The 27,827-nt window shown below is 40.1% G+C and overlaps 1 protein-coding gene across 1 annotated transcript; it reads right to left on the bottom strand.

The window, feature by feature from the left end:
- Positions 1-49: 49 nt before the first annotated feature.
- On the bottom strand, positions 50-20,130 carry RAB14 (RAB14, member RAS oncogene family). Its single transcript, XM_020893601.2, has 8 exons — positions 19,903-20,130; positions 12,495-12,553; positions 11,350-11,403; positions 9,841-10,018; positions 7,205-7,271; positions 4,296-4,383; positions 3,909-3,939; positions 50-2,911 (listed from the first exon to the last, which is right to left on the bottom strand). Exons 2-8 carry the CDS (start codon positions 12,544-12,546, stop codon positions 2,734-2,736), a joined length of 648 nt encoding a protein of 215 aa, XP_020749260.1. The 5' UTR covers positions 12,547-12,553; positions 19,903-20,130; the 3' UTR covers positions 50-2,733.
- Between the last annotated feature and the right edge of the window lie 7,697 nt (positions 20,131-27,827).

Genomic DNA, 27,827 nt, shown 5'->3' with positions numbered 1-27,827 from the left:
TTATATAAACATCACCAGCCACCAACCCCCCCAAAAAAAACAAAATCACTGCATCAAACACTTTATTGTCCATGAAAAATACTTGAACATCATACTGGAATGTCTAACGCATAGAGTACTGAGCACCAATTACTAATCAGGAGGGCCTCACAGGTGCAAGGGCGACGAGGAACCCAGAAAAGCAGGTGACCACACAAGTAATAAGCTCTCCGTGGATTAAAAATTAAAAGAATTTCACATTCTCTCCAAGGTGTACTTGCCCAATGTCTGGCACACAGATGTTACAACAGTCTGCCTCTCTCTCTCTGAGCACCCAAGTTTGTTACAGGGGATTCCACATGCCAATGACAGGAGCTGGTCCTAAGCAGAGTCGAGGGAGAATGCTGCCAGCCAGCAGACGTGCGATCCCACACTGAGAAAGGCTCAAAGACACTGCAGGTGTGATCTGAACGCACGGGTCAGACTGGAGCTCCAGTGCCGAGTGGCGTGGATTCATATGCTCCTTACGTAGACGTCTTTTTAAACAATTAAGGGCAGTTTTGCAGTAAAAACTGGCAACTTAATGCCAAAATAACTATTTGCCTGAAGAAAATATGAAATCCTGTTATAATTTAGAAAATAAGGCAAACAATTTTAATCTAGATACAGGTCCTTTATTTACAAATATTTAGATTAATAGCATTTTGTTACATCGAGTGAAGAGTACAGCAGTCTGAGTAAACCCTGTCACAGCACAGTTAAGACCCACGGTCACTGCCTCTGGGAACCAGGGCATCGCACCCCAACAGGCCGCAGGCCTCATCTGTGACGGCTCCCTCACACCCGGTGGGCGGTCTGCTTGCTTTGTTTTGTAAATATATACACACACACCAGCAGGTCATGGTCCCTGGGCGAGTCCCTCGTGATGCAACAGTGTCAGCAAAACGGATCACTGCACGTCCTTAACAGAACATACCCGATACACTCCAGGTATCTTGTTTTTTAAAAAAGTTAAACAAAGACAAAAATAAAGATGAGTCCACAAATTAACCAAATCCTATTTTCTGCACATTCCAGTTTTGGCTTTTATTTAACATTGACTATACAATACTCTGGTACTACCACATGTTTACAACCCAGAAAGCAGTATTTTTTTACTTTAGTGTCTGTAAATAGGGATTTAAATTGTGTATTTTAAACACAGCAGTTGAGCTGAGGGTGCATTTTATATAATGAGGTTTTTACCTATCCTACTTCAAGTAACTTCTCAATTCCTAGCCTGAACCACAAACTCAATTAGGAATCAATCAACAGAAGTAAAAAACTTGGTAAAACCTAAGTCTGTTGTCTACAGAAATAAGACTGTTTCCCTTGCAATACAGGATTCTGTCAGTGGCCACACCACCCAGTGCAAAGTAGTAACTTACTTTGTATCAGCACAAACACTGAACACCCTTAGAAACACCTTCCCCCTTACAGAAACAATGTATGCCGAGGTGACATAAATATACTATGAATACAAGGGGTATCTTAAATTATTTCACTGTAGTGTTAAAAATGCACTATTTAAAATCCCTTAACAGCAGACCTGCGGTTCTGGCTGTCTGGTTCAGAATCTTACCATTCCAAGATACAGGTATAAAAGCTTAAAATGTGCAATAAGAAACCCAGCGTTTTTCTTCTTCTATACAGTAAGGCAAGAAATGCAGCCTGTAATGCAAAATGTTTACAAAAAGAGAAAAGCAGGTTAGCACATTGTTGATTGCACAAGAACAGTTAAGAAAATCAGCAGGTAAGCCACAGTGCAAAGATGGAACAGAATCTGCTAGTGTTAAATCTTCTCACGCCAGGAGCTCTTTCCAGCATAATGTCCCCAAACACTGCCAGCACCAAAGGGTGGAGCCAGTAGATCGTGTGAACAGAAGTTGTGTCTATTTCCTCGTGTGAAATGGAAGGGAGTAACATGGTCACATATAGGTCCTACTGTACAAACTGGTATTTTATACTGTTCCAAGGCCAGTAATCAATTTATTTTCTTCATTAAAATAATATACACAGAATGTATTGTTAGTTCGGTTCCTTCAAATTTTATACATATTTACTTTCTGCTAAAGAGAAAAAGATAAAATGGTGTAAAAAAAAGGATAAAGCTATTTAATTAAGCATAAGAAAAAAGATAAATGGATATTTTCCCTGCGCAAGGCTAAGACAAAAGCAAACCGCCTTAAGAAAAACGCCACCCACACAACAGGGAATTTATCCGACAAAAACAAAAGGCTTTGAAGAACCCTTTCTCTATCATCAGAAGTCATTTCACAGCAATAAATTTATGGGTTACAACAGACATACCTGAACAGTTAAAGATGGGAAGAAAGCCTAAGATATCATCAAATTAAACCGTACAATGAGACAAAGCCTTGCCAAAAAGAGGGAGGGGTAAAAAAATCAAGTCCAGCATCAGTGCTCAGTTTAAATCATGGATTGGTGACATACCTATCACGGGGACAATCAAGGGGGAAAAAAAAGTCTAGATTTACCATGCAGGAGAGATTTATTACTCTACTTGCCTTTGATAACCTGATTACATCTAGTTGTTTAGCAGTTTAGTATTGTGTTAAACTGTTTTTACAACAGAGTTGTTTTTTTCTTTTTAATTAAACCCAGTAAGATGTACAGAAGACAGTGAGGCAGTAAAAAGTACTGCTTCCGACAGACAGAGGTGGAAGGTCGAACGAGAGCCCTGCGAGGCGGTCACTAGCAGCCACAGCCTTCCCTCTGGGGCTGCGGCTCGCTGGTTAGCCGGCCCCCCTGGGGGGCTGAAGGTTTGTGTTGTACACCAGACTCGGCAGCGTTCAGATCCAAGCTTCCATCCTGGATGTTCTGATAGATCTTCTTGGCTGCCTCAAGGAAAGCATCTTCTACGTTCTCTCCCCTAAGAGGCAATCGATAACTTTACTGGCAAACCATAGTTTTCTACAAAACATAAGACATTATACAATGACCTTTTGCTAACCTTTAGTCAACTGCCATGATGTCTTCAACTTAGCCACTGTCATCTAATAAGGGATTACCAGAAGACTGAGCTAAGAGAACGACATGGGAAAATATTTTCTGTGGAAAGCATATAAACAATACTAAGAGCTCTTTCTACAAACCCAATTTGAAACTGTATGTGCTCTAACCATTAAAATGCTATATACTAACATATAACAATAATTAAAGCAGGACATAATACAGGGTATCCTAAACAGAAATAAAATTATCTCCAAACAGTATTCCAGGATTTGTATGGTCTGATTAGCCAAGCATAAACTGTACTGTTCTTATCATGCTTAGCCATGTTCACGTTTGATATCGGCCCTTTTAGGACCAACAGTACAGATGAGGCTAAATCAAAAAGGGGCTAGCTTCTCACCACTACAAGGAGTATTTGACTTAATAAATGAAGAACTACAATAGGAGTGCTGGGGTTCAATAATGAACGTGGAATAACAATTAGAAATGTTAATTATGCTTCTAATTCCTCTTAAGAAGACACTGAATATTTCCTAAAGTCATGCTTTTACTGCAATGAGAAGTATTAAATCAACAGGTTGACCAACCCTGAGCCCAAGATGCCAAATTCAGCCTTGGTTGTAAAGGTCACTTTTAGCCTTTACACAATTTGTGTTAACACAATTTAATTTACTAACCTGTATTACCAATGGGTATAATCAAGGTATAATATTTTAGGGAAAGTAAACAAAAAACATTATTTTGAAATGTGAAACAAGCAAAGGGATTTTTGCTGTTTTCGCTGCCGTAAGCATTACACATTTACATATTATGCATTATATGTATATATACATTATACATTTATATATATATGGTTCTACTTTTGAGAAATTTGAATGTAATAAAAATGATCTACTAATTTTAGTCATACTTACGTTTTTGCACTTGCTTCAAGGAACAATAAACCTAAAAATAAAATTCAGACTATGAAGGACATTTCAAATTAACTCACAAGGACATTCTCTTTAGTGACTTCTGAGTAAAAGTTTCCCATCAGCTTTCAGTACTCCTACCACAGTATTTTATGAAAGACTATGAGTTTGAGATGGAGGGAATCTTTATGTCATTCAATAATTCTACTGCCCTCAAAATGAAACTCAAATAACAAATGCATTTTGTTATTTCCTCGTTCTTCCATTTGAGCAATTTGCACTTAAAAAAAAGAAAAAACTGTCAAATAATCTGCACTGTCAAAATCCCACTTCTTAGAAATTCTCCCATGTGTGACCCAAAAAAGCCATTAAGTCTCAAAAGAAACCCACCGTTTTCCTCAGCAAACTGTTTGGCTTCTTCATACGTCACATCCCTCTGAGCCTCCAGATCTGCTTTGTTCCCTATGAGGATTATCACCTGGATCGCAACCCAAAGAGAGACGTCTTACACAAAAGCAGCCTTTACATCAGACATGACACTCTAAAATTCAGGTCTAAAAAGGAAACTAAATGCTAGCAATTACCCATCAGACAATGACTACAGAATCATGAAGGTATTTCTATGAAGAGGGACAGGGGGATGTCTTCCAGGACACTGCCTGGAAGAGAAGGTTTCTGCCTTTCATTATATTTTCCAAAGTTCCTGGGACCCACAGAAAGCTTTGAAACTACCAGTTCAACTTCTGAGGCTAAAAGTAAAGAAACTAATACTCAAATAAAGCAAATAGGACTTGTTAAAAGATCACTCAAGAGTCCGTGGTAGGCAGACATTAGAATTCAGGTAGAAAACCCGAACTGTGACCTTCAAATCCTGTCCTCCCCTACACTATCCCTACGCTAGACTAAGTCTGTAGCAACTGATAACAAATGACTGTATCCATGACAGGGGACAAGAGGGGTGGGAGAACCTATGTACAGTGACTCCAAATTCAAGGTAAAATATGTTCCCCTTCAAAACTGATGTGGTAAATCCAGATACTTTAGAAACAGATGGTTTCAACTAAAAGGGTTGTCCATCATTAACTTTTTTTCATGTGAAATTTCAGCCCCTGGCCATCCTTTGAAAAAACGGTGTCCATGAACTATAACTATTTTGACCCAAATGTCCACCTTTAGCATTCTTCAATCAGTGTGGATGAGTGCCCACTGAGGATGGGAAAACGTTTTCACATACAGTCCACTAGTCCACTAAAGAATAAGGCAATAACACTTAAAAAATGAAATCAAATTTTGTAAAAAATCAAAGTTGGTAAAGTCACGATGGCTAAGTAGCACAGGGCCATTATAACACAGGCACTCAGCTTAAGAAATGTTTGCTTGGTGGAAACAACACTGCCTGCTCTCCATTCCTTAAGCATTTCCAAACCACGCTTCCCATCTCCATGAAAGGGGAGGCGTAACCTGGCATGCTAACAAGACAGAGGTACAGCATACACTATCAACAAAATGAGGAAGTGTGTTAACTTTAACACAGAAATCAAAGGCAAAGTTACAGAGAACGTAACGTTTCCACTGGACCTGAAGAGATTTTTTTTTCTTTCAAGATTCTGGTAAGATTTTAAGAGGCATAAATGAAACCAAGAAGGACATGGCTAATTTTTTTCTATTATGCTCCTCTAACGACTCTCTACAATAAGTTGTTTTCTTGCTGTTTTTAATATTTTACTAGAACATAACAAAAGAATCACAGAAGTTCACAGAAGAGTAGAGCTCTTATATACCTTTCACCAAGCTTCCCCAATACTAGGATCTTACACACTTACTGCACTCTCTCAACACCAGGAAACTGACATTGGCACAGTCTACAGTCCTCACTGAGATCTCAGTTTTACTGTGTATAGGTCTATGCAATCTTACTGCAGGTATAGATCTGTGTCACCACGATCAGCTTCATCGCTACAAAGGACGTGCTCTGTGCTGCCCTCTTTACAGTCAGCTCACACCTTTCACCCCCATCACTAACCCCTGGCAACCACAAATCTCCTCTCCAACCCAGTAACTTTTCCTTTTAAGAATGTTTTATATAAATGGAATCATACAGTATGTAATCTTTTGAGACTGACTTTTTCACTCAGCACAACACCCATGAGATCTATTTATCTACAAGTGATTCCCTTATATGGCTGGAGAGTATTCCCCAGAACAGATGCACCAAACTGTCTCACCATTTACCTTCTGATAGCCATCTAGGTTGTTTCCAGTTTTTGACTGTTGCAAACATGGCTGTATGAACATTCACCTATAGATTTGTATGTATTCCTACAGTGGGTTTAATGTGATAATGGATAGGAAAGTTCCAGACACAGTTCCTGGCATAAAAGGCAAACCATGTTAACTGACTCTTAAAATAATTAAGTTGCTGTTCCCTGATGAAAGCCAATCTTACCACTGATTACATATTTACTAAACCAGGCCACTGCCAGGTTCTGGGGTACAAAGGCAAGTGAGACCCAGGCCTTACTCTCGCAAAGCTCAGGCAGTCAGAGCGCAGAGCCTTTCCTCACTGTTCCTGGAATACCATCCACAGAATCTACCAAAACCTTTTTACTCCTCCAGTCCCAGCTCACACACAACCTCCTCTATAAACCTGGATTCTGCAGACGGCGCTGCTCACACTGAGCACCCCACACACGGCGCCACCCATCGCCACACCAGGCGCTCTGCTTTTCAGAGGCTGGCTGTGTCCCCGCAGGAAATCTCCCTGCTGGACTATACTTTTATTGGCCAAAGACCCACATTCTGTTTCGTATACTGCAGAGCCTAGCATGGCAGCTAGTCTTTAAAATCTCAAATAAATAACTCTTTTTCAGACTGGCTATTTTTTTATAATATGCAGAACTGTTTTTATTTTTAATTGAAATTGTACTGAGACTCATGTAGTTGTTAAGAAATAATAGAGATCCCGAGTACACTTTGCCCAGTTTCCTCTAACGGTAACATTTTATGAAACAATGTAGATTAAAGTGAAAGTTTCAGATTTCATAGCCTCCATCTGACATGAAATCACCAACCCACTCATAATTTTCATTTTTCTTAAACCACAAACATGAACAAAAACCAAGTGCGAAACCTGGCATAATCCATATTCGAAAAAAGGTTTTAAGTTCAATTAATTTAAGAATAAACATCCTCTCATTCTTAGTACCCAAATACAAAACAAGTCCACTTAGCAAATGGCTTTCCTTTCTGGGTCAACTTAGATCTTAAGCTTTTTGTACAACAGACATCATTTAACTTACAGTATTTGGATTGGTGAGATTCCTTGCATCTGTCAACCAGCTGCTTAAGTGATTATATGTACTTCTTCTGCAAAAATTAAAGTTTATTTTTGTGACTGCCACATACAGTTGCCATTTCAATAGGGAAAAAAAAAAGAAATTTCATCAAATATATTTTAAATATACGCTTAAAAATTATTTTTGATTTGAATAGACTGTTACCCTAGAGAATTGTGGAATGTAAACATACACTTTTCAAATATCTAGCCAAACCTTTTGTTTTAAATAAACAACTCAATAGTCAACAACTTTGCTAATGACTTACATGTCAGGAGTAAATTATTTACATTTAAAAACATAAACGGACCAATAAGCAAGCAAGGAACAAGATAAAAAATTGATGGAAAATAATTCTGAACTCTGAATTTTAAAAATTGGCTTTAAGAAGATTAATATATTTGACTCGAAACTGAAGTCCCCAGGTATATCAGAGAGTGAGTTTATCCTAATTGTACCAGCAGCTAAATCATTTGGGGATTCAGAATGCCTTATTTCTCCATTTTCTCCAATCTGAGAGTTTAAAAACTCCTGGCTCCTTTGCATTAGCCAACTAGGACCTAAGACAGCAAACAAATCCAAATAATTTAAAATAATACAGAATATACTACTACTATTAATTAGACTTTACCAAAAAGGTCAAAAACATTAAAAAAAATTTTTTTTTAATTTTGATGGTTGAAAATATTTCTAATCTATACAGACTCACAGAACATTAATCTATCAGGTGAGGCAACAGCGGCCCATAAAGAGGCAGAAACGATTTCAGAGCCAGGTGCAGGACCTTTTGTAGGTGCAGGACCTTTTACAGACACTGTGTCCTTGAAGTGTTTCGAGTTCAGTCTAGTGAACATATTCCATCATCTCCAGCTGCCAGTGTTCATATAAAATCTGATATACCAAACATTTACTCCTTTCCCAGAGAGAACTGAAAAGAATTCCTTACTCAGAATTTCTTTTAACTGTGCTGTATCACATTATACACAAACCACCACCCACATGTCAAAAAAAGTCACAAAAAAATTTTTTCCCAGTGTTTTCAACTTTTCTAAGTAAACGATCAAATATAATTTTTAAAAAGCACAAGCCTTATCACTCATATCTCAGTAGGCTGGAATTAAAAAAAGAACACACATAGAAAAAGCAAAACAATCTACAATATTATAGATACATTTAAGTACACATCACCACAGTGAAATTTTACTAATAATGCAGTTTTCAACTATGCAGAGCCTTCAGGAATGCATCCCTCATAAAAAGATGTCCGTACAAATGGCCAGGTTCTTTAGCTGTCTTCCCACAAAACTATTTACCAGTTGCCTGGCTCCAGTGAAGAGCCTTAAGGCTGTCCCCTCTGTTTTGCCCTGAGACCACCCAATTCGAAAATTTAGTAAAACTTCAAGCACTATAATCATAATCATCCACTATCTTTATTCTAAATAAATAAAAGCACCTTAGGAAACAGTAAATTAAAGAAACTTAAAGAGTCCCTTTACAACAGAACTTCTCATTGTGACTCTTCAAGAGCAATGTAAAGTATTTCCCAAAAGGAAATATACTTGAAGTCTATCACTTGGTCCCATTCAATGAATGCTACCCGCTGCAAGGTGAGGCAAGAGGCACTCTGCTTCAGACACTGCATCAATATGAAAGGTGGTCTAAATCATTCTCTAGCTTACAGCAGACAAACAGCGCAGCGTTTAACGAAGGGGCACACTTTCCCCAAGTTAAACATTTAAGGTCCAGTTTTGTTATCCTGCATCAATTACTTTTGAGTTTCCATAAATAGCAGAGTTGAAATAAATTTAATCTTGCAGCATGAAGTATCATGAGCTACTTCAATCCATTTTAGGACACAAAAAAATTTAATAAGCAAATATTTCAGATTCAAGTATGAGAATTTTTTATAATCTACCACGTTGGATTAGCAAAACTACTTAATTCCTTTGCTTGGCCTTATTTTGAAAAGGCATGAACTTTAACACTGCTGCTGCTAAGTCGCTTCAGTCGTGTCTGACTGTGTGACCCCACAGACGGCAGCCCACCAGGCTCCTCCGTCCCTGGGATTCTGCAGGCAAGAACACTGTAGTGGGTTGCCATTGCCTTCTCCAATGCATGCATGCAAGCAAAGTCGCTTCAGTTGTGTCTGACTCTCTGCGACCCTATGGACAGCAGCCAGCCAGGCTCCTCCATCCACAGGATTCTCTAGGCAAGAGGCTGAATAGAGTAACTCTTAAAGATTTGCTTGCTTTCTACTGAAGTGAAAATATTTGGTGTGAAATATTTCACTTCAAATAATTCAATTGATACTGCTTTTCAGAAAAGTATTCTTTCCCTAGCTCCACCAGCATCTCCTAAAGTTTTCTTTAGTCTTACCCACTTTCAGATAAGGAAGTCAACATGCTATCAATATATCAAATCTCATACACAGCAATTTAGAGAAAAAAAAAACATAAAGTCCAAATAATAAAAAGCTCATTTAACATACACAATTACAAACTATAGAATGCCTAACAATTAAAAAAAAAAAAAAAAAATCACACTGCCTAAAGTAGATTTCCTTTTTCAAGAATGAAGGCTGAAAATCATGAAGCTCTTACCTAGTGATGTCATACACCATAAGCGCTCCCGCGGCTCCTCGGTAGTAGCTTCGTGTGACAGCTCTAAACCTCTCCTGTCCTGCTGTATCCCAGATCTGCAGTTTGATTTTTTGGCCACTAACTTCAATTATTCTTGTACCAAATTCAACACCAATTGTGTGAGGACAGTCAGCCATAACTGTTCGGGAAGAGAAGAAATATAATATTCCAACTTGCAGAAAGCTTCAAATTAAAATCAATGGGAAAGTGATCCATTAGAAAACCAAAAGACTCATTAATGCTTGTAGGCTATAAACAGATTAAAGCTTGCATGAAAAGAAAAAAATTTAGCAAAAACCCTTAAGTAAGGAGTCACAGGGATGTGACTGGAACAAGGCTTAGAAATTTCTGCAAGGAACCAAATAATAAATATTTCACGTTTTGCGGGCCAAAAGACCTCTGTCACAAGGACTCCACTCTGCTAAAGCACAAGAGCAGTCACAGACAATACATAAAATAGGCATGACAGCATTCCCGTAAAACTTTATTTCTAAAAACAAGCAGTGCCTGGACTTGGCCCACACGTTACTATTTGCTGACCTCTGGACTAAAAGAATCTGCTAATTAAAAATAAGGCTTTTAATAAACTCTTCGTAACAACATTATACTATTTATACTATTTATTTCTGACAATTCTAACCTTAAAAACAAATTAGTGGTTTTAGGACTCTAGTTGTTTTCAGTCAAACAAGTATTTATTCTGTAAAATGTTATCAATACTTCAAAGATGGTCATGAAATTTAGTATGTATTATAATTATATATTTCCAAGTCTAATCCAATAGGACAAGTCTATTAATCCTTTCTTTATAATTAGCCCGCTGAAAACCTATATCCACTATTACTCCGATACAGTACACAGACTGCTAAACACTTCATAAAATGTTACATTAAGCTAAAAAATGCCACAGAAATAATTTTAACTATTGGAAACAATTTCAACTATATTTAGCCTATCAGTTACATAAAATAAAATGGCCCCTTCTCCTACCACACAAGACAGAGTAGCACTTTGAATCTAAAATGACCAGTCGTGAATGCAGAAAGAATTCAATTTTAAATATTTCCAATCTATTATTATTTAGTTATTAGCAAATGATATATGAGCACATTTCCCCTAATAAGATGATTTCTACAATGGAAAGTCAGAGAACAAGAAAAAGATAATTTAAATTTGAAATTATAAGTATATTTTTTTTATTTTTTAATAGTATATATTTTTAAAACTTAAGTTTATATCATCAAAACTCTAGTCAATCAAACTATATATGGCATAAAAAAAACACCACCATACATATATTTCATTTTGTCTGTACCTATTAAAAAAAAATTCACTTCCTAAAGACAAAAGTACATATACATTGGGAAGTTATATTTTATTGCATAGAGTATACTGAAAATAACACTTTTTAAAAGGTAGGAAAGTGACAATAAGAATTTACCAATGTTTTATCTTACACATTGAACTTACACTTTTTTTCTGTAAATTGGTGAAGCAAGCAAGATTTTCCTACTCCCATGTCCCCTGTTTTAAAAAAAAAAAAAAGTTTCAAGTGGTAATTACACTTCTCTATTTTATCCTCTTATAATTATATGCAATGACTGCTATACCTCTTTTACCATATTACATCACAAACCTCTGGGCACTTAAAAGATTTTCATTTTCATAATTTATAATGAGTTCAAAAGATCCTAAACGTAGGTTTTCACATAAATTGACTATTCCCAACCTTCACTGGTGGTAGAATTTGGTTATGAATTATGTCAATAAACAGACACCAGCTGGGAAAATCTTTTTAACAGAGAAACTGCTGTTAACAGTGTTTTTTACTTTAAACTATTTCAACTTTTTGTTTGTTTTTTTCCTTAACCCATGCATAAAAGCCAAAAACTCCTAGGAGTGACCAACAGGGCAGCATATAACAAGTAGAAATAATAAGCTTTGGAAATTTGATTCACTAGATCCCATTTTAACTCATATTTCTTGTAGAATTTCACAAAAGAATATGCATCACATGAAAATTGTAACAGAACAGGTATCATCTCTGACTGCACTAACAGAAATTTAACCTTTAAAGGCTAAAGGATGTATTACAATATAGTCACATAAGCTCAATATTAAACCAAACTAATATGAAGAATTAACAGGAAAATACGTATATTTCAACTTACTCTTACATATGGAGAAACAGCACTGTTTTAATTTGAACTAAATCTTCTTGAAAGTTGATTAAGAGAAAAACTACCATTATATGTCATGTATCTTACACAATTATTCTGAATTTTTATCAATTTTTGGAATCCAGGGGGCTCTGAGAAATTTCATATTTTTGGAATGTATCAATGCTCCTAGGAAATTAATCTCATTCCCAGTATTAACCTTCAGGTAGCCCTCAAGAAAAAGCAACATCACTTCAAAGGTAGCCAGCATTGTACCCAGGGTCACAAAGCAACAGGTACATCATTGATGAGAAATAAATCCTACCAAAGGAGTTTTAATTTTGCAGTGAAAAAGACAAGTATTCACTTCCCCTGGGGTACTATGTTAAGTACTAGCATATAAACATTTTGCATTTTAACCTTTGGAGAACAAAAGTATAAGTTAAGTAAACTTACCAATAATAATATATTTAAAGATGTAAGAGTAGTTGTATGGTGCAGTTGCCATGGTGGCACTAGAAACAAACAAAACTGAGTTACTTCAGGGAAAAGTGTGCGCGCGTTACCCAAGCTGTGATTCCGCCCAGACACACAGATACACCACAGTGCCCATCAACACAACGGAGGTTACATGTCAGAAGAGCTGCACTCCCCAAACTAATCAAACACACAAACTCTCTTGGATGAACACTGCTTCAACACTCTCGCGTATTATCCACAGAAATAAGAACATATATCAAAACAATTCCAATAATTCACTTTAGGAAATACCAGATAAGAAATGCTACTCTGGAAAATTTCCATCAAGGAAATCTTTATAAACTTAAGTTTAAATAATATCATCATGAATAGTCCTCGCCTGTTAAGGTCTCCATTGCTGTTAACTCATAAAGTCTAATGATCTATTTGTTTGGAACACTTTGATTTTACAATAGAATGCTGTAAAAAGTAACCACCAACTTATAAATACAAAAAAACCTTTTCACTCTGCTTGAAATAATCATAGCACCCGAAGAAAAAGTAATCATATTATTTCTAAGCGAAATATCAGGAACAGAACCACATGAAACTGCTTTTGTTGTAATTTTTTTTAAAAGCCAATTATTGATAATATCATACAGTTCCTAATATAGCATTTGAAGGTTAACAATATACCAAATGCCTGTTATGTATTTTTCCAGGAGTTAAGAAAAATAATGAAATAGTGTGCTTGTAAAATTTGAAAGTTTATGTATTACAACATATGTTTGAAGATCACAGCTCATTTCTCACCCCCAGAGAAGACTTTAACCTAAAGAAATCTAATTTCTCTCCTACTTTTAATAACTTTAAAAAAACCTCTCCAATTTATTCAAATCTTGACTGTCTTGACACTGTGCTAGCTCCTAGAGAAATAAGAGGTGAATTCTAATACTGGTAATAACTTACAATAAACTTTATTCCCCAATAAAACTGAAAGAAAAAAATTTATTCTCAAAGCAGTTTTCAGCTGAAGATAAAAATTCTTTATAAATATGAAGGTTTAACCTCATTTAAAAAAAAAAGGATTTTCCAATATTTTTTTAATCTGGTTTTTACTGTTCTAGCCAACTGTCACATACACAAGCAAGATATTTAACTGTCACATACACAAGCAAGATATTTAACTCATTTACTGAAATTAACAGCTTACTACATGTTATATTTCAAATAAAATTTCTAAGTAACTAATAAAATTTAACTTGCAGAAAAAGTACATATTTAAAATAAGTGAATTATTGCTATTAGGGAAGAGAAAGCTGTTAATTACAGTAAATTACCAGATAATCATTTCACACAATATAGGCTTCCTACTTAGCTGTATGAATTACATTCAAAAGAACTGGGACATGCTGTAACACATTTATCATCAGTCACATCACAGAAAACTCCCTTGACCAGTTCTTTCAGAAAAGAAAAGTATTTCTAGTCAAAGTAACTGTGATTCTGAACATCATACATTACTATGATTGATTTCCTTTTTCCAGAAACAAGAATGACCTTGGTCCTGAGGTTCAAACTGGTCTGTACTATTCACCAAATTTTGAAGACAAGGAAAAGAATCATCTCTCACAATAAGAACGGTATATAAAGGTTATTAATTTCTTTTTGGGCTGCATTCCCTTCAGGTTCCTCTCTTCTAATTCATTTTTAACTTATCTTTTAAACTTCTTTTTCCCCATTCAAACTTGGGGAAAAGTAATTAGTCATCTTTAAATGACTGCTACTCTCATGGGTCTCCTCTGATGTTGCTGTATCTTTTCTTTCTTCTAACTTAGTTATAGCAGTACATACTATGCTTCCTTTCATTTTATTATGTTAAAACTGTGGACTCTTAACAATCTCAGTTTCTACCTGAAATGCTCTAAAGGCTAATCATGAAATTATAAACCAATTCTAGTTGCACTAATTTGTGTACTTGCTAATTAATCATACAAGTATTTGTTAATATCTGAGATGCCTGATTTTGAAATTTTATTTCCAACCATTAATTAGTAAGCTATTTACAAATAAAAGAGAATTATCACGATTTCAGACTGAAAGCCAGCACCCTGTTCTCCACCTCACCACCCAATTTTCTGGTTAAGTTTCTTAAAAATTACAATAAAGATCCTAAAAAGCAGAGTTAAAGGAGAACTACCCAAACTAACTAATTGCAGTAGACAGGCAGGCAAAAACTATTAAGCACTGCAGCCACTAACACAAGGTTTAGAAAGACTCCCATACTTACTGACATAGTTCACGCAAAACTATGTATTTGCAACAGAACCATGCTCAAGTGGCCCCTTTTAACTATGCTTGGGGCTTCCCTGGTGGCTAAGGTGGTGAACAATCTGCCTGCAATGCAGGACACCTGGGTTCCATTCCTGGGTTGGGAAGATCCCCTGGAGAAAGGCATGGCTACCCACTCTAGTATTTTTGCCTGGAGAATTCCTTGGAGAGAGGAGCCTGGTAAGCTACAGTCCATGGGGTCGCAAAGAGTTGGAGAGGACTGAACACTTTCCCTTATTAATACTGTTTTAGCAAAGGATTTCTCAACCTTATCTTGTGTACATAAAACATATACCACTATGAAGGTAAGAAGTATATTTAAATGGAGTATGCTACTGAATGAAACTCTACAACGGGTGCTTTTTTTTTTTCACTTCACAACAGCATGGATCTATTTCCAGGTCAATATATATAGACCTAATGGTTACTAAATGCATGTTAAACACTAATCACTGTTGTGCCAAAACAGAATCACATTGTCTCCATCTACTGAATCAGATAGTGTTCCAAATAGAACTATACATATAAATGACTAGTTTTGAAATGTACAAATACAGAGGAAGGTAAGCACTTTCAAATACTGTTCTTGTGGGAATCTGAAGTGCCAAAATATTTTGACTAAATAAAGTACATCGGTACTATGAAATGATACACATCTAATTGAAAAACCATTTAGATATATGCATTAACCTGGAAGCATATTCACAATTTTAACTGGAAAAAAAAAAAAAAAAGCATGCTGCAGAGTTCCATGAGATAACATATACCCATTTTTAAAGACATACACACACTCAATCCTATATGCATACAATATAGGATACACACCAAACTGTAAAAAATTAACACATGGAATGAAAGAGAAAAAAGGAAGGGGAAAACTATTAACTTTTTTTACATATCATTAAGAAAGAGAGTGAAGTCGCTCAGTCGTGTCCAACTCTTTGCAACCCCATGGACTGTAGCCTTCCAGGCTCCTCTGTCCATGGGACTCTCCCAGGCAACAATACCGGAGTGGGTTGCCATTTTCTTCTCCAGAGGATCTTCCCAACCCAGGGATCGAACCCGGGTCCCCCACATTGCAGGCAGACCCTCTGAGCCAGCAGGGAAGCCCTTATCTATCACTGAGAGGACACTATAAGCATCTGCTGTATTCATTAGTAATACTCTAAAATATTAAAAGTAAAAAAAAAAAAAAAAAAAAAAAAAGACTGTTAAAATATTTTAAGCATCTTTACATACAATTCTAATGCAAAACAAGAACAAACAAAAAACTCCAGTCACAATATTTCCAACATTACTTCCACATTTACCAATAACATGGGGAACATCATATGAAGTGACTCGTGATCAGATTCAAAAAACAAACAAAAGGGGAATTCCCTGCCCATCCAGGGGCTATGACTCTGCTTTCACTGCTGAGGGCCCAGGTTCAATCCCTGGTCGGGGGAACTAAGATCCTAGAAGTTCGCTGGTGCTGCCAAAAATAAAAACAAAAAAACTAGAAACAGCTCTAACTCCCAATAATGGAGTGTATTTTTTCATTTTCTTATGGTTTGACTCCTTGCTGTATTAACTTACACACTTGTCTAATCCTTTCACAGCTGTTACACAGCTATTTTATTCCACTCTTAGGACATAAGGTGTTACTGTGTAATTTCTATGTAACCAATTCAAGACAACAAAGGAAAAAAGCAACCCCTAAATAAAAATATTCTGGATGACTTAAATTCTGACCCTTATTGTTTAAATGAGGCTTTTTTATACATGAAAAATGCTGTTAAAAACATCTGAACCAAGATAAGCTGCTTTTGTGATTCCAACATAAAAATATTTTTTAAATTATGTTAGGTTTTGACAATACAGTAATGATTAAAAAAATACATGTATATATATATTTATATTTATATATGGGCCCTCCCTTCATGGAACTCAAGAAGAGAAGCACTTTGGTGTGTTTACAAGACCACTAAAGTGGACTGCTACTTGATTTGTCAGTCAAGTGGACACAAAACTTTGGAACTAATCAAAATATTCGGTCAATCTCCTGTCCTCAACCTTAAAGCAACCTCTGAAAATAACCCACTCATTTCCGAGACTCACCTAAAAATCACCTCAGTTTTGACAAGATATTTAATGTCACACTTTTTTATAACTTAATGTGGTAAGAAAAAAGTTTGTCTCCATGTGTCAAGAGAAAGACAAAATTTTTCAGCTAATTATGATGGCACGCTGTGAATAGGAAATAAATACTGTACCTCTGTCCACAGAAGGAAAGTATTCATGAGAAAAAACAAAACTAAAACACTGCACTTAGAATTAAAAGGATGAGAAATAGTGAAAAATTTACTGAGGAAAGGATATCTGAGATTTGCTTCAAAATAATTTGGTAGACGGAAAAGAATCTAAAGTAGAGTGGGAAGGACTTTCCTGGTGGCGCAGTGGATAAGAATCCACCTGCCAATTCAGGGGACACTGGTTCGATCCCTGGTCCAGGATGATCCCACTTACCCGGGAGCAACTAAGCCCATACACCACAGTACCGAAGCCCGAGCGCCCTGGAGCCTGCGCTCCTCAACAAGAGGAGCCACTGCACCAAGAAGTCTGCACTGCAATGAACACCCACCTCAGTCAAAAATAAAGATCAACAGAATTTTAAAAAGTAAATAAAAAATAAAAATAATTATAACAGAGAGTGGATATATGTGTATGTAAAACAGATTCACTTTTCTGTACAGCAGAAACATTGTAAACACAACATTGTAAATCAACTATAGTCCAATAAAAAGTTTTTCAAAAATAATAATTTGGTGGAGAGGATACAAGTATATACAGATGAAATAAGACTGAGCACTGTTGACACTGGATAATGGACATGTGAAAGCTCAATATACTACTCTATTCTGCATACGTTAAAAACTATTGAGAATAAAAAGTTTCTTAAAAGTATAGTACCTTTGATACCTCTACTGGTACACTGCTGTCTCCAGCAATGCACAGCATTCTTAATCATAAAAAAATGTCTCAAGTTTAAAAAAATGAAACCTATCTCAGTAGCCCTGGTTTTGAAGTAACTTATTTGCCTTACACAAAGTTTCCTCCAACTGTATAATATCTTACTAAAATTATGCAAAGATACTTAGTACTAATAAAAATCAGTTGTAAAAACACTCCATATTCTGTTGCAAGGCTGCAGTATGCACAACAATGAAGTTTAACATGAAATGTAAAAAAAAAAAAAGTTTTTGAGTGTAGCTTTAATTCCAAGGGAATTTTTTAGGTTATTAAATTTCTAAGTGTTTTACATCTTTACAGTAACTGCCATTTACTGAGTGCCTACTATATGTCAGCTACTTTATAAGCAATCTCTAATTCTAAAAACTCACTTTACAAATAAGGAAACCAGCTCAGAGAGGAGATACATCCATGGCCACACACTACTAAAGGGAAAGCTAAGGTTAAGGCTCGATCTAACCCTACAGCTCTCCATGTTCCTCTCCCTCACTCAACAAATATCAGCCTGGCGCTGTCACAGACAATGGGAGCTGACCAAACTTCAAGCAATGTGCTAAGGGTCTTAAACCCCACTTAAATCTTCACAACAACTTTAAAACGTAGGTACAGTTATCCCTTGTATGGATAAGGACGCTTAGTCTGAAAAGGTGAAGTAACTTGCTTGAGGTCACTAGGAAGTGGCAGTATTGGAGCAGGAACCTTCCAAAACTCCTGACCACTACAAGTCTCAAAGGCATGACCAAGTAAACAGGTGTAAGCAGAAAACTGCAAAAAATTCTGCAAAGTCTTGAAGAATGGGGGAGTGGGAGCTGGGTTACTGCAAGGTCAAATTTGTCCTCGACAACCACACCGAAATACTAGTAGTTCTGACAGTAATGAAGCGAGCAGTAAACTTTGCAGGACTTCAAATCTGGACTCTCGACACTCGCTGTGGGATCGCCAGAAAAGCATTTGCCCTCTGGGAACTCCAGTTTCTTCTTCAAACATAAAACGGAAATCTTGTCATCTTTCCTCTGGGGTTGTGAGAAAGAGAACTAGCAGTGTAGTAGTGGCCAACAGACTTTGGGTTACAAAGGAGAAATCAGCTGTGATCCAAACGCAAACGTAGGAAAAAGGGAATGAGACTAGCTACATTTTCAGTGGTCATGTCTGTAGCCCTGGCCTAACCTGAGTTTGCATGTACCATCGTTAAGCAGCCACATCGCACTTCCACACCTCAGTTTCCTCACCTGGGGGATGAAGATACTCTACTCACCACCCAGAGCAATGTGAAGCAAGCTAAACCTGCGGGTCTCCATACCTAAAATCCGCGTCTAGCACACAGTAAAGAGCAAACCACCGAAACACACTGGCTCCGCCTTCTTTGCTTAAATTCTAGAAAGGCCAAAAACTTTTTGTCCTCGTTATTTCCACACGCTACCCACGATCGAGACCTTACAGGATGCCACAGACGTTACAGAGCTTCCCCCAAACCAGAACCTCGCCGCACGGACCCCCAGACCCCCGCCCAGCCCGAGTCCATGACAGTCTACCCCCACCGGCAAGGACGCCGGAGTCGGTCCAAGACGCCGGCGGGGCTCCGGGCGGCCGCCTTTTGTGCTCGGGGCCCGACGTGGCCGATGGGCCAGGAGACGCCACGTCCGGGGCTCGCGGGCTGCAGGGCGGCGCGGCTCGAGCGGACAGACCCGGCGGGGGGAGGTCGGCGGCGGCAAGGAGACGGGGGCCCGCGGGAGGTGCGAGTCGGCCCAGGCCGGCCGGAGAGGCGGGGAAGGCGACGCCGCACACACCCTTCCACACGCCGCGCCCGGGGCCCGCCGCTGGGCGGGGAGGACCGGGGCTCCCGCGGGCGCCTCGCGGGGACACCCTCGCCCCCGCACGGACTCCTGTCAGGCCCTGCGCTGCGGAACCCACAGCCGACCCCGGGCTCGCTGCGGCCTGACACCGCCCGCCCCGCGACGCCTCGCGCCCGCGCTCCCACCCCGCCGTCGCCCCCACCGCTGGCCCCGGGAGAGCCCAGCGAGGAGACCCCGGCCGGCCGGACGCTGCGGAAGGCCTGGGTTACCTGGGGGGTTGCTGGTGGCTGGGCAGCTTTCCGGGCGGGAGGGGGGCGTCAGGACGAGGAAGAGGAGGGCGGGCGCAGCGGGAGAGGGGCGGGGGCGGCCGGTCGAGGCCCGGGCAGGCAGCGGGCAGGCCGAGGAGCTGCAGACGCGCCGGCGGCAGTGGCGGTGGCAGCGGCGACTGCTCCCGCGGCTCCCTCAGGATCTTCCTCGGGCTGGTCCAAGATGGCGGCGCTCCCTGCACAGGGTTTCCTGTCACCCTCGCAATGGGTCGGACCACAAAAGAAGGGGGGAGGAGGATGCGCGCGCAGCCGGAGGAGCCCGGAAGAGGGTGGCCGGCGCCCGGCCTGTTGGCCACGCCCCTTCCCTAGTCCTCCCCTCTGGACTCGTCGCGACGCCGCCGAGCCCGCCCCACTGGTCCTCGCGCCAGAGGCGGAGGGGGCAGGCACTCACGCGCAAGCGCAGTCTCTTGCTCTCCCCCTCCGGGGACGCTACTGCGCGGGTTCGCGTAGGACCTGCTGAAGTACATCTGGGGCGTGCAGGTCTTGGATTGTTGAGCTGGGGACTTTTTACTTTTTACCATTTTTACTGTCAGCAACTGTCACTTAATGCACGCGTGCCGTACACCGGCCACTATGCTAAGCACACATTTACTGCACTCATTCAACATGTATGTATTGAGCGTTTCGTAACTAACGGTGAACACGCTAGGTCCCTGTCCAACTGCCCCAGAAGGGGCATATCCCCATTTTTACTGATGGTCAAACGGAGGCTCACACTGAGCAAGTCACTTGTCCAAGATCATGCAGCTAGGAAATTACACTTCCTGCTCAGTTTCACCTCTGTCCCTTACAGGCTCCCTTTGAGGGGTACCTTTAATGAAAGAGAACTTGTGATATTTTTCAGAATTTGGCCACCACCTACCCTCTTCCAGCTTAGTCTTTTCTATCACTTTCCTCAAAAGTTTAGTGAGAAACGCTGGGCTGGAGGAAGCACAAGCTGGAATCTAGACTGCCAGGAGAAATATCAATAACCTCAGATATGCAGATAACTCCACCCTTATGGCAGAAAGTGAAAAAGAACTAAAGAGCCTCTTGATGAAAGTTCAAGAGGAGAACAAAAAAGTTGGCTTAAAGCTTACCATTCAGAAAACTAAGATCATGGCATCTGGTCCCATCACTTCATGGCAAATAAAAGGGGAAACAGTGAAAACGGTGGCTGACTTTATTTTTCTGGGCTCCAAAATCACTGCAGATGGTGATCGCAGCCATGAAATTAAAAGACACTTACTCCTTGCAAGGAAAGTACTACCAACCTAGACAGCATATTGAAAAGGTCCATCTAGTCAAGGCTGTGGTTTTTCCAGTGGTCATGAATGGATGTGAGAGTTGGACTATAAAGAAAGCTGAGCGCTGAAGAATTGATGCTTTTGAACTGTGGTGTTGGAGAAGACTCTTGAGAGTCCCTTGGACTGCAAGGAGATTCAGCCAGTCCATGCTAAAGGAAATCGGTCCTGAATATTCATTGGAAGGACTGATGCTGAAATTCCAATACTTTGGCCACCTGATGCAAAGAGCTGACTCATTTGGAAAGACCCTGATGCTGGAGAAGATTGAGGGCAGGAGGAGAAGGGGATGACAGAGGATGAGATGGTTGGATGGCATCACTGGCTCAATGAACATGGATGGGTTTGGGTGGACTCTGGGAGTTGGTGATGGACAGGGAGGCCTGGCGTGCTGCAGTTCATGGGGTCGCAAAGAGTCGGACACAACTGAGCGACTCAACTGAACTGAAATGTGCAAGACCGCATTCTGACTTTCATGGGCCCTGGGCACTTTTGCTTTGTGCTTGTGGATATATGTTGCTTAAAACTCAACATTCAGAAAACTAAGATCATGGCATCTGGTCCCATCACTTCGTGGCAAATAGATGGGGAAACAATGGAAAAAGTGACAGAGTTTATTTTAGGGGGCTCCAAAATCACTGCAGATGGTGACTGCAGCCATGAAATTAAAAGGCTCTTGCTCCTTGGAAGAAAAGTTATGACCAACCTAGATAGCATATTAAAAAGCAGAGATGTTACTTTGCCAACAAAAGTCTGTCTAGTCAAAGCTGTGGTTTTTCCAGTAGTCATGTATGGATGGGAGAGTTGGACTATGAAGCCGAGTGCCAAAGAATTGATGCTTTTGAACTGTGGTGTTGGAGAAGACTTTTGAGGGTCCCTTGGACAGCAAGGAGATCCAACCAGTCCATCCTAAAGGAAATCAGTCCTGAATATTCATTGGAAGGACTGGTGCTGAAGGTGAAACTCCAATGCTTTGGCCACCTGATGCGAAGAACTGATTCATTTGAATCAGTTGAAAAGAATTCATTTGAAAAGACCCTGATACTGGGAAAGGTTGAAGGTGGGAGGAGAAGGGGATGACAGAGGATGAGATGGTTGGACAGCATCACCAGCTCAATGGAGAGGAGTTTGAGTAAACTCCAGGAGTTAGTGATAGACAGGGAGGCCTGGCGCGCTGCAGTCCATAGGGTCACAATGAGTCATACATGACTGAGCAACTGAACTGAACTAAACTGTGGATTTATGTATTTATGTAATATGTAATAGATGTTTAATATATAGTTCATACTTATGGACACTATATTGACACTATATGGACAGAAGAGCTTGGCAGGCTACTCTCCATGGCGTCACAAAGAATTGGACACGACTGAGGCACTTTCTCGGAGAAGGCAACGGCACCCCACTCCAGTACTCTTGCCTGGAAGCTCCCATGGACGGAGGAGCCTGGTAGGCTACAGTCCGTGAGGTCGCTAAGAGCCGGACACGACTGAGCGACTTCACTTTCCGTTTTCCCTTTCACGCATTGGAGGAGGAAATGACAACCCACTCCAGTGTTCTTGCCTGGAGAACCCCAGGGATGGGGGAGCCTGGTGGGCTGCCATCTCTGGGGTTGCACAGAGTCGGACACGACTGGAGCGACTTGGCAGCAGCAGCAGAGCCACTTTCTATTTCACTATACTTGATAATTTAATATAAAGCAATACTGAAATCCATTCCAGCCCTGTAGGTCTATGCTTCTATTCATATATTCTTTAATTCCAATAAATATAGTTTGTTTGTGGTCACAGTTTAACATCTCTGAAATCAAATTTGCCTGTACCAAATAAAGGAGAAAGCTGTGAACCAATTGACACTTCCTGTCCAGCTACTAGCTTGTGTCTGGCTAGTAAGTTTCTATATACACAGTTGTCATCTGAACTGAAACTGCTAATGCTTATTGAGGGCTTCCCTGGTGACTCAGTGGTAGAAAAGCCACCTGCCAATGCAGGAGACTGGGGTTTGATCCCTGGATCAGGAAGATCCGCTGGAGGAAGAAATAGCAACCCGCTTCAGTGTTTCTGCCTGGGAGATTCCATGGACAGAGGAGCCTGGCAGGCATGGGGGCCACAGAAGAGTCTGACACAACTTGGCAACTAAACAACAACCACCTTGCTTGTTGAATACTTACTTTGTTCCGGAAACTGTCCTAAGAAGCACACATATTTTCTTGTTTGTTATTTACAACATCCTCATGAAGTCAGTGCTCTATTCACCCCATTTTATAAATGAGAAAATTGAGTGTCACACAGGTCTAAAGTCATATAAGTAAAAATTGGTACTGGGATTTGAACTCAAGCACGCATGACTTCAGATCTCCCATCCTAAGCACTACTTTGTACTTCATTGTTTATTCGCACCTGTGGCAGCTTAAATGTAGATCCCTAAGGTTAAGTTTGTGTCAAGACCGTTACACTTTGATGCTGCATTGAAGAGAAACATTGTTGTGAATCCAGAACGCCTATCATGTGCTAAGCGATGCAATTGAACACAGTAGAAATTGTCAATTCTTGTAATAATTCACAGAGTTTCCAAAGTTGGAAGAGGCTGTGTTTCACTAATTGCAGCATAATTAAGATGCAATGTCCCTTGGATGACAAACATTTGTCACTGTTTCTGTTAACTTTTTCTTTAAAAAGCAAAACACAATTGTTTGTATGAAAAGCGTATGCACAAAATATCAGCACTGTTTGTAAAAGACTAGAGACCATCACTAGCGAACTGTTACAAATTTTAGTGCGTCCATGTTGTGGAATATGTGAAGCAATAGAAAAGAAAGAGGCACGTGTACATGTGCTGACATGGAACAATCTCTAGGAAATACTTCAAGTGAAAAAAACAAGATATGGAGAAGTAAATAGCATGCCAAAGTGTGTTAAATTATAAAAGGAGAGGAAAACAGACATATATTCCTGTGTAACTGGACATGGAGAGAGCTTTTTCCTGTTGTCCTGAAACTGCTGCTGAAACCCAAAGCTGAACCGAGAAGGCCCCAAGGAGTCCACATTCTACATTTGAAGAGCTGCCAGTGGCTGGACCCAGCTGTCTTCCAGCAGGGCTTTGAAGAGCCATTACTCTACCAGCCCTTCATCAATCCCGATTCTACTTCTCCCCGCCTATTCCCCATTCCCACCCATCTCCTCACAGACAAAATGTTACCAGTGGTCAGTGGGAAGAAGGGATGGAGAGATGGGAGGAAAGCCAGGCTTAAAGATAAATACGGTTTTCTGAAAAGAGACCCATCTCTTCCCTCTCCCTCCATGGGAAGGGGTGGACAGGGGGAGTTGTAGTCTCTCAGATGCAAGAGAGAAGGGCTCAAGAGAATCATTAGTGAAGAGTGGGCATGCCTTCAGGAGGAGGAGCAGGCTGGCAGCCCCCAGATGTCTGTTACTTACTAATCTGCTCTGCCCATTGCTTCCTAAGCAAAGGAAAATGCAAATGGAGAGAGGCCACATGGAAGGAGACTTTGGGCGACATGGTGGAGGGCTCCGGGTGGAAGAAGCTGAACCTGGGATCACCGTGCTCACACACCCCTTAACTTCCCCATCTTAGACTGACTAACACAAGCTGGCAGTCAGCTGGAAGATACAGCCGATGTATGAGGCTCACTCAGTCCTAGAGGAGATGCCTAGGAGCACTCCAGGGACTGATTCTTTGTCATATCTACATGTTCTTGTTTCATTGATACAGGTACTGATTCTTTGTCATATCTGCATGGTCTTGTTTCATTTATACCTGTATAACTTCTTTTGTAAAAATAGATGTTATTCTAGTCTTTATCTTTTTCCAGAGCCTAAACATTTAAGTTCATTTTCAGATCTATTTGTTGCTTAGTTAAACCAAATTGATTAATCTCCTTGTTGGTTTTATAGGCTTAATTTTATTTGATAATTTTCTTCATATGTTTTCGAATTTTGATGCATAGACTTATCCTGGATTGTACATTCTTTTTCCTCTCTCTCTCTCTTTGCTCACCCCATTTTTATGTAGCGGTTTTGGAGTTGCCATCAATTCAGAACCAAATATTAAAATATTGATGTCCCAGTCCCTGAGGTAATATTGAAGATACAGGAAAAATAATACAATTTGTGCTCTAATGTCTATTACCATGTGTTACCTAATTTTAAAAAAGCAAATATATATTCAAATGTAGTTGATTAATTTCCAGTAATACATAATTCAATTGAATAAAGACAAATAATTTTAAAATGCTAGTTTAATCAAAAAAGAAGTGGCAATTTATGTACTGCACTCCAAAATATGGCAGACTGACCAAGAAATGAAAATTAAGCCCATGGGATCCTTTAGTTTCTGGATATGGAAAATTATTAGATTCAAATTTCTGGTTCAAAAGAAGAAAAGTGATGTACAAATGTAAAGATAAGTATATGCTATATTGAATTGTAAAAGAAATTTTGTGACTATTAAAATATCCACCCCACACCTTAGGGGGCTTCCCAGGTGGCACTAGTGGTAAAGAACTTGCCTGCCAATGCAGTAGACATGAGATTCAGGTTCAATCCCTGGGTTGGGAAGATCCCCTGGAGGAGGGCATGGCAACCCACTCCAGTATTCTTGCCTGGAGAATCCCATGGACAGAGGAGCCTGGCAAGCTGCAGTCCATAGGGTTGTACCCCTACAATATAATCTGGAGTCGTAGCATATGAGGGTGTGTTGGCATGCATGCTTAGACATGTTCAACTTTTTGCAGCCCCAACGACTATAGACTGCCAGGCTCCTCTGTCCCTGGAATTATACTGGCAAGAATACTGGAATGGGTTGTCATTTCCTCCTCCAGGGGATCTTCCCAGCTTAGGGATTGAACCCAAGTCGCCTGTGGCTCCTGCATTGGCAGGCAAGTTCCTTACCACTGAGCTACCTGGGTAGCCCGTTATGAGGGTGTCACAACAAAAATCATGTAAGATGAAGGATGCACTTGAAAATAGCTTAGGAGAGCTGTCTACAGAAAACAGGTTTATTGCCTCTAGATTTTCCTCCGGTATTTGATCTGATAGCCTTCTCTTTGGTTGACCACCAGAAGTGGGTGGTTTGGATCTAGAGGCCATGTTCCATGAAATAATATTCATCTTTGAATGTTACAATCACACTCAGTATGGCAAAATGACCACATCATGAAATCCACATGAAAACTTAGATCTGGTAAGAAAATGGCAGATTCAGCTCTTTGATCACATGCTTTCTCCAAAGCATGCACATATTTAGAAAAAGGGAAGGCAGAGTGGTACCTGAATTTTCTTTATTGCTTTGTTGACCTTGCACATTTTGTTGGAGATAATGTAAGTGGAGAACATTGGTAAGGTGACACAACTGGACTGAAAAAGGTCAACCTTTCCGCAGGTGCTGTAAGGAGCTGAGATCTTAGCCTCATTGCAGGTCAACAACTTAGCGTCATACAGTTTCATAGGCATGGGCAGAGGATATGAGACTTCCGGGTCAGAGACAAAGGACTTTATTATTCACAGCACCATATGCAGCATGAGCATCAGTTCCTGAATGTCAGGAACCCTGAACTTAGGGAAATCGAATCTTCTGTAGTGGGGAGCAAGCCTTTCTGTCCTTTGCTCTGGAGGGAAGTCCTCTAGCTTCGAAGACCATTTTCTCTCCAGCCGTCCATGTAAAGATAGTCTGGGACCAACAAGAGTCAGTGCCCCTGCTCACAAGATGTGCAGAAACAGAAGAGACCCACGGCAGGACAAGATTTTATTATGTGCATAGTACTATATTTGGTGGGAGGGGACAGTGAGTAAATGGTTTGCTGTGGAGGAAAGAAAATGGTTTGGGGAGTCACACTGACCCTAGCTCCATTTCTAGCATAACTTAAAATAATTTATGTATTTATTTATTTTTGCCTGCACTGAGTCCGTTGCTATGCGCAGGCCTTCTGTAGCTGCGGCAAGCGGGGAATACCCTCTCATCGCAGTGTGCGGCTTCTCTTGCTGCGGAGCACGGTCTCCAGGGCATGTGGGCGCAGTAGTTGGGGTGCGTGGCCTGAGTTGCCCCTTGCCGTATGGAATCCTCCCGGACTAGGGACTGAGCCTGTGTCCCCTGCGTCGGCAGGTGGATCCTTAACCAGCGGACCACAAGGGAAGTCCTAGCATAGCTCTTTATAAGCTAAATGACCTTAGGCAAAGCACTTCACTTCTCTGAACCTCAATGGCATAACGGGATAATAGATCTTCCCCCATATAATTGTGGTTTAAATCAACTAGGAAAAGGTAACAGAAAGAATTAGTCACAGTATCTGGAATATTCTAAACATTCAACAAGCGCCCGATCCTTCTTTCTTTCCCTCATTCACTGATTTCCTCAGATATGTGGATCGGATGCAGCTGGACCTCTGCAAGAGCCTTAAATCCCTCCCCCTAATTGAAAAGGAAAATTCTGGGTCCCTTCTTGACTTAATTAAGATACACAGGTTCAGATGTTGTACCTAAGAAACCCCAAAGTGATAATGATTTCACAAGTGAGAAGGCTAAGCCCTCTGTCACATAGACGTTTGTCCGGGTACAAGGCTGCTATGGAAGC

The sequence above is a fragment of the Odocoileus virginianus genome, chromosome 31, assembly GCF_023699985.2.
Source record: "Odocoileus virginianus isolate 20LAN1187 ecotype Illinois chromosome 31, Ovbor_1.2, whole genome shotgun sequence".
Classification (NCBI taxonomy): Eukaryota; Metazoa; Chordata; class Mammalia; order Artiodactyla; family Cervidae; genus Odocoileus; species Odocoileus virginianus.
Note: the sequence above shows the minus strand (reverse complement) of the source record. Positions and strands in the feature narration are given on the sequence as shown.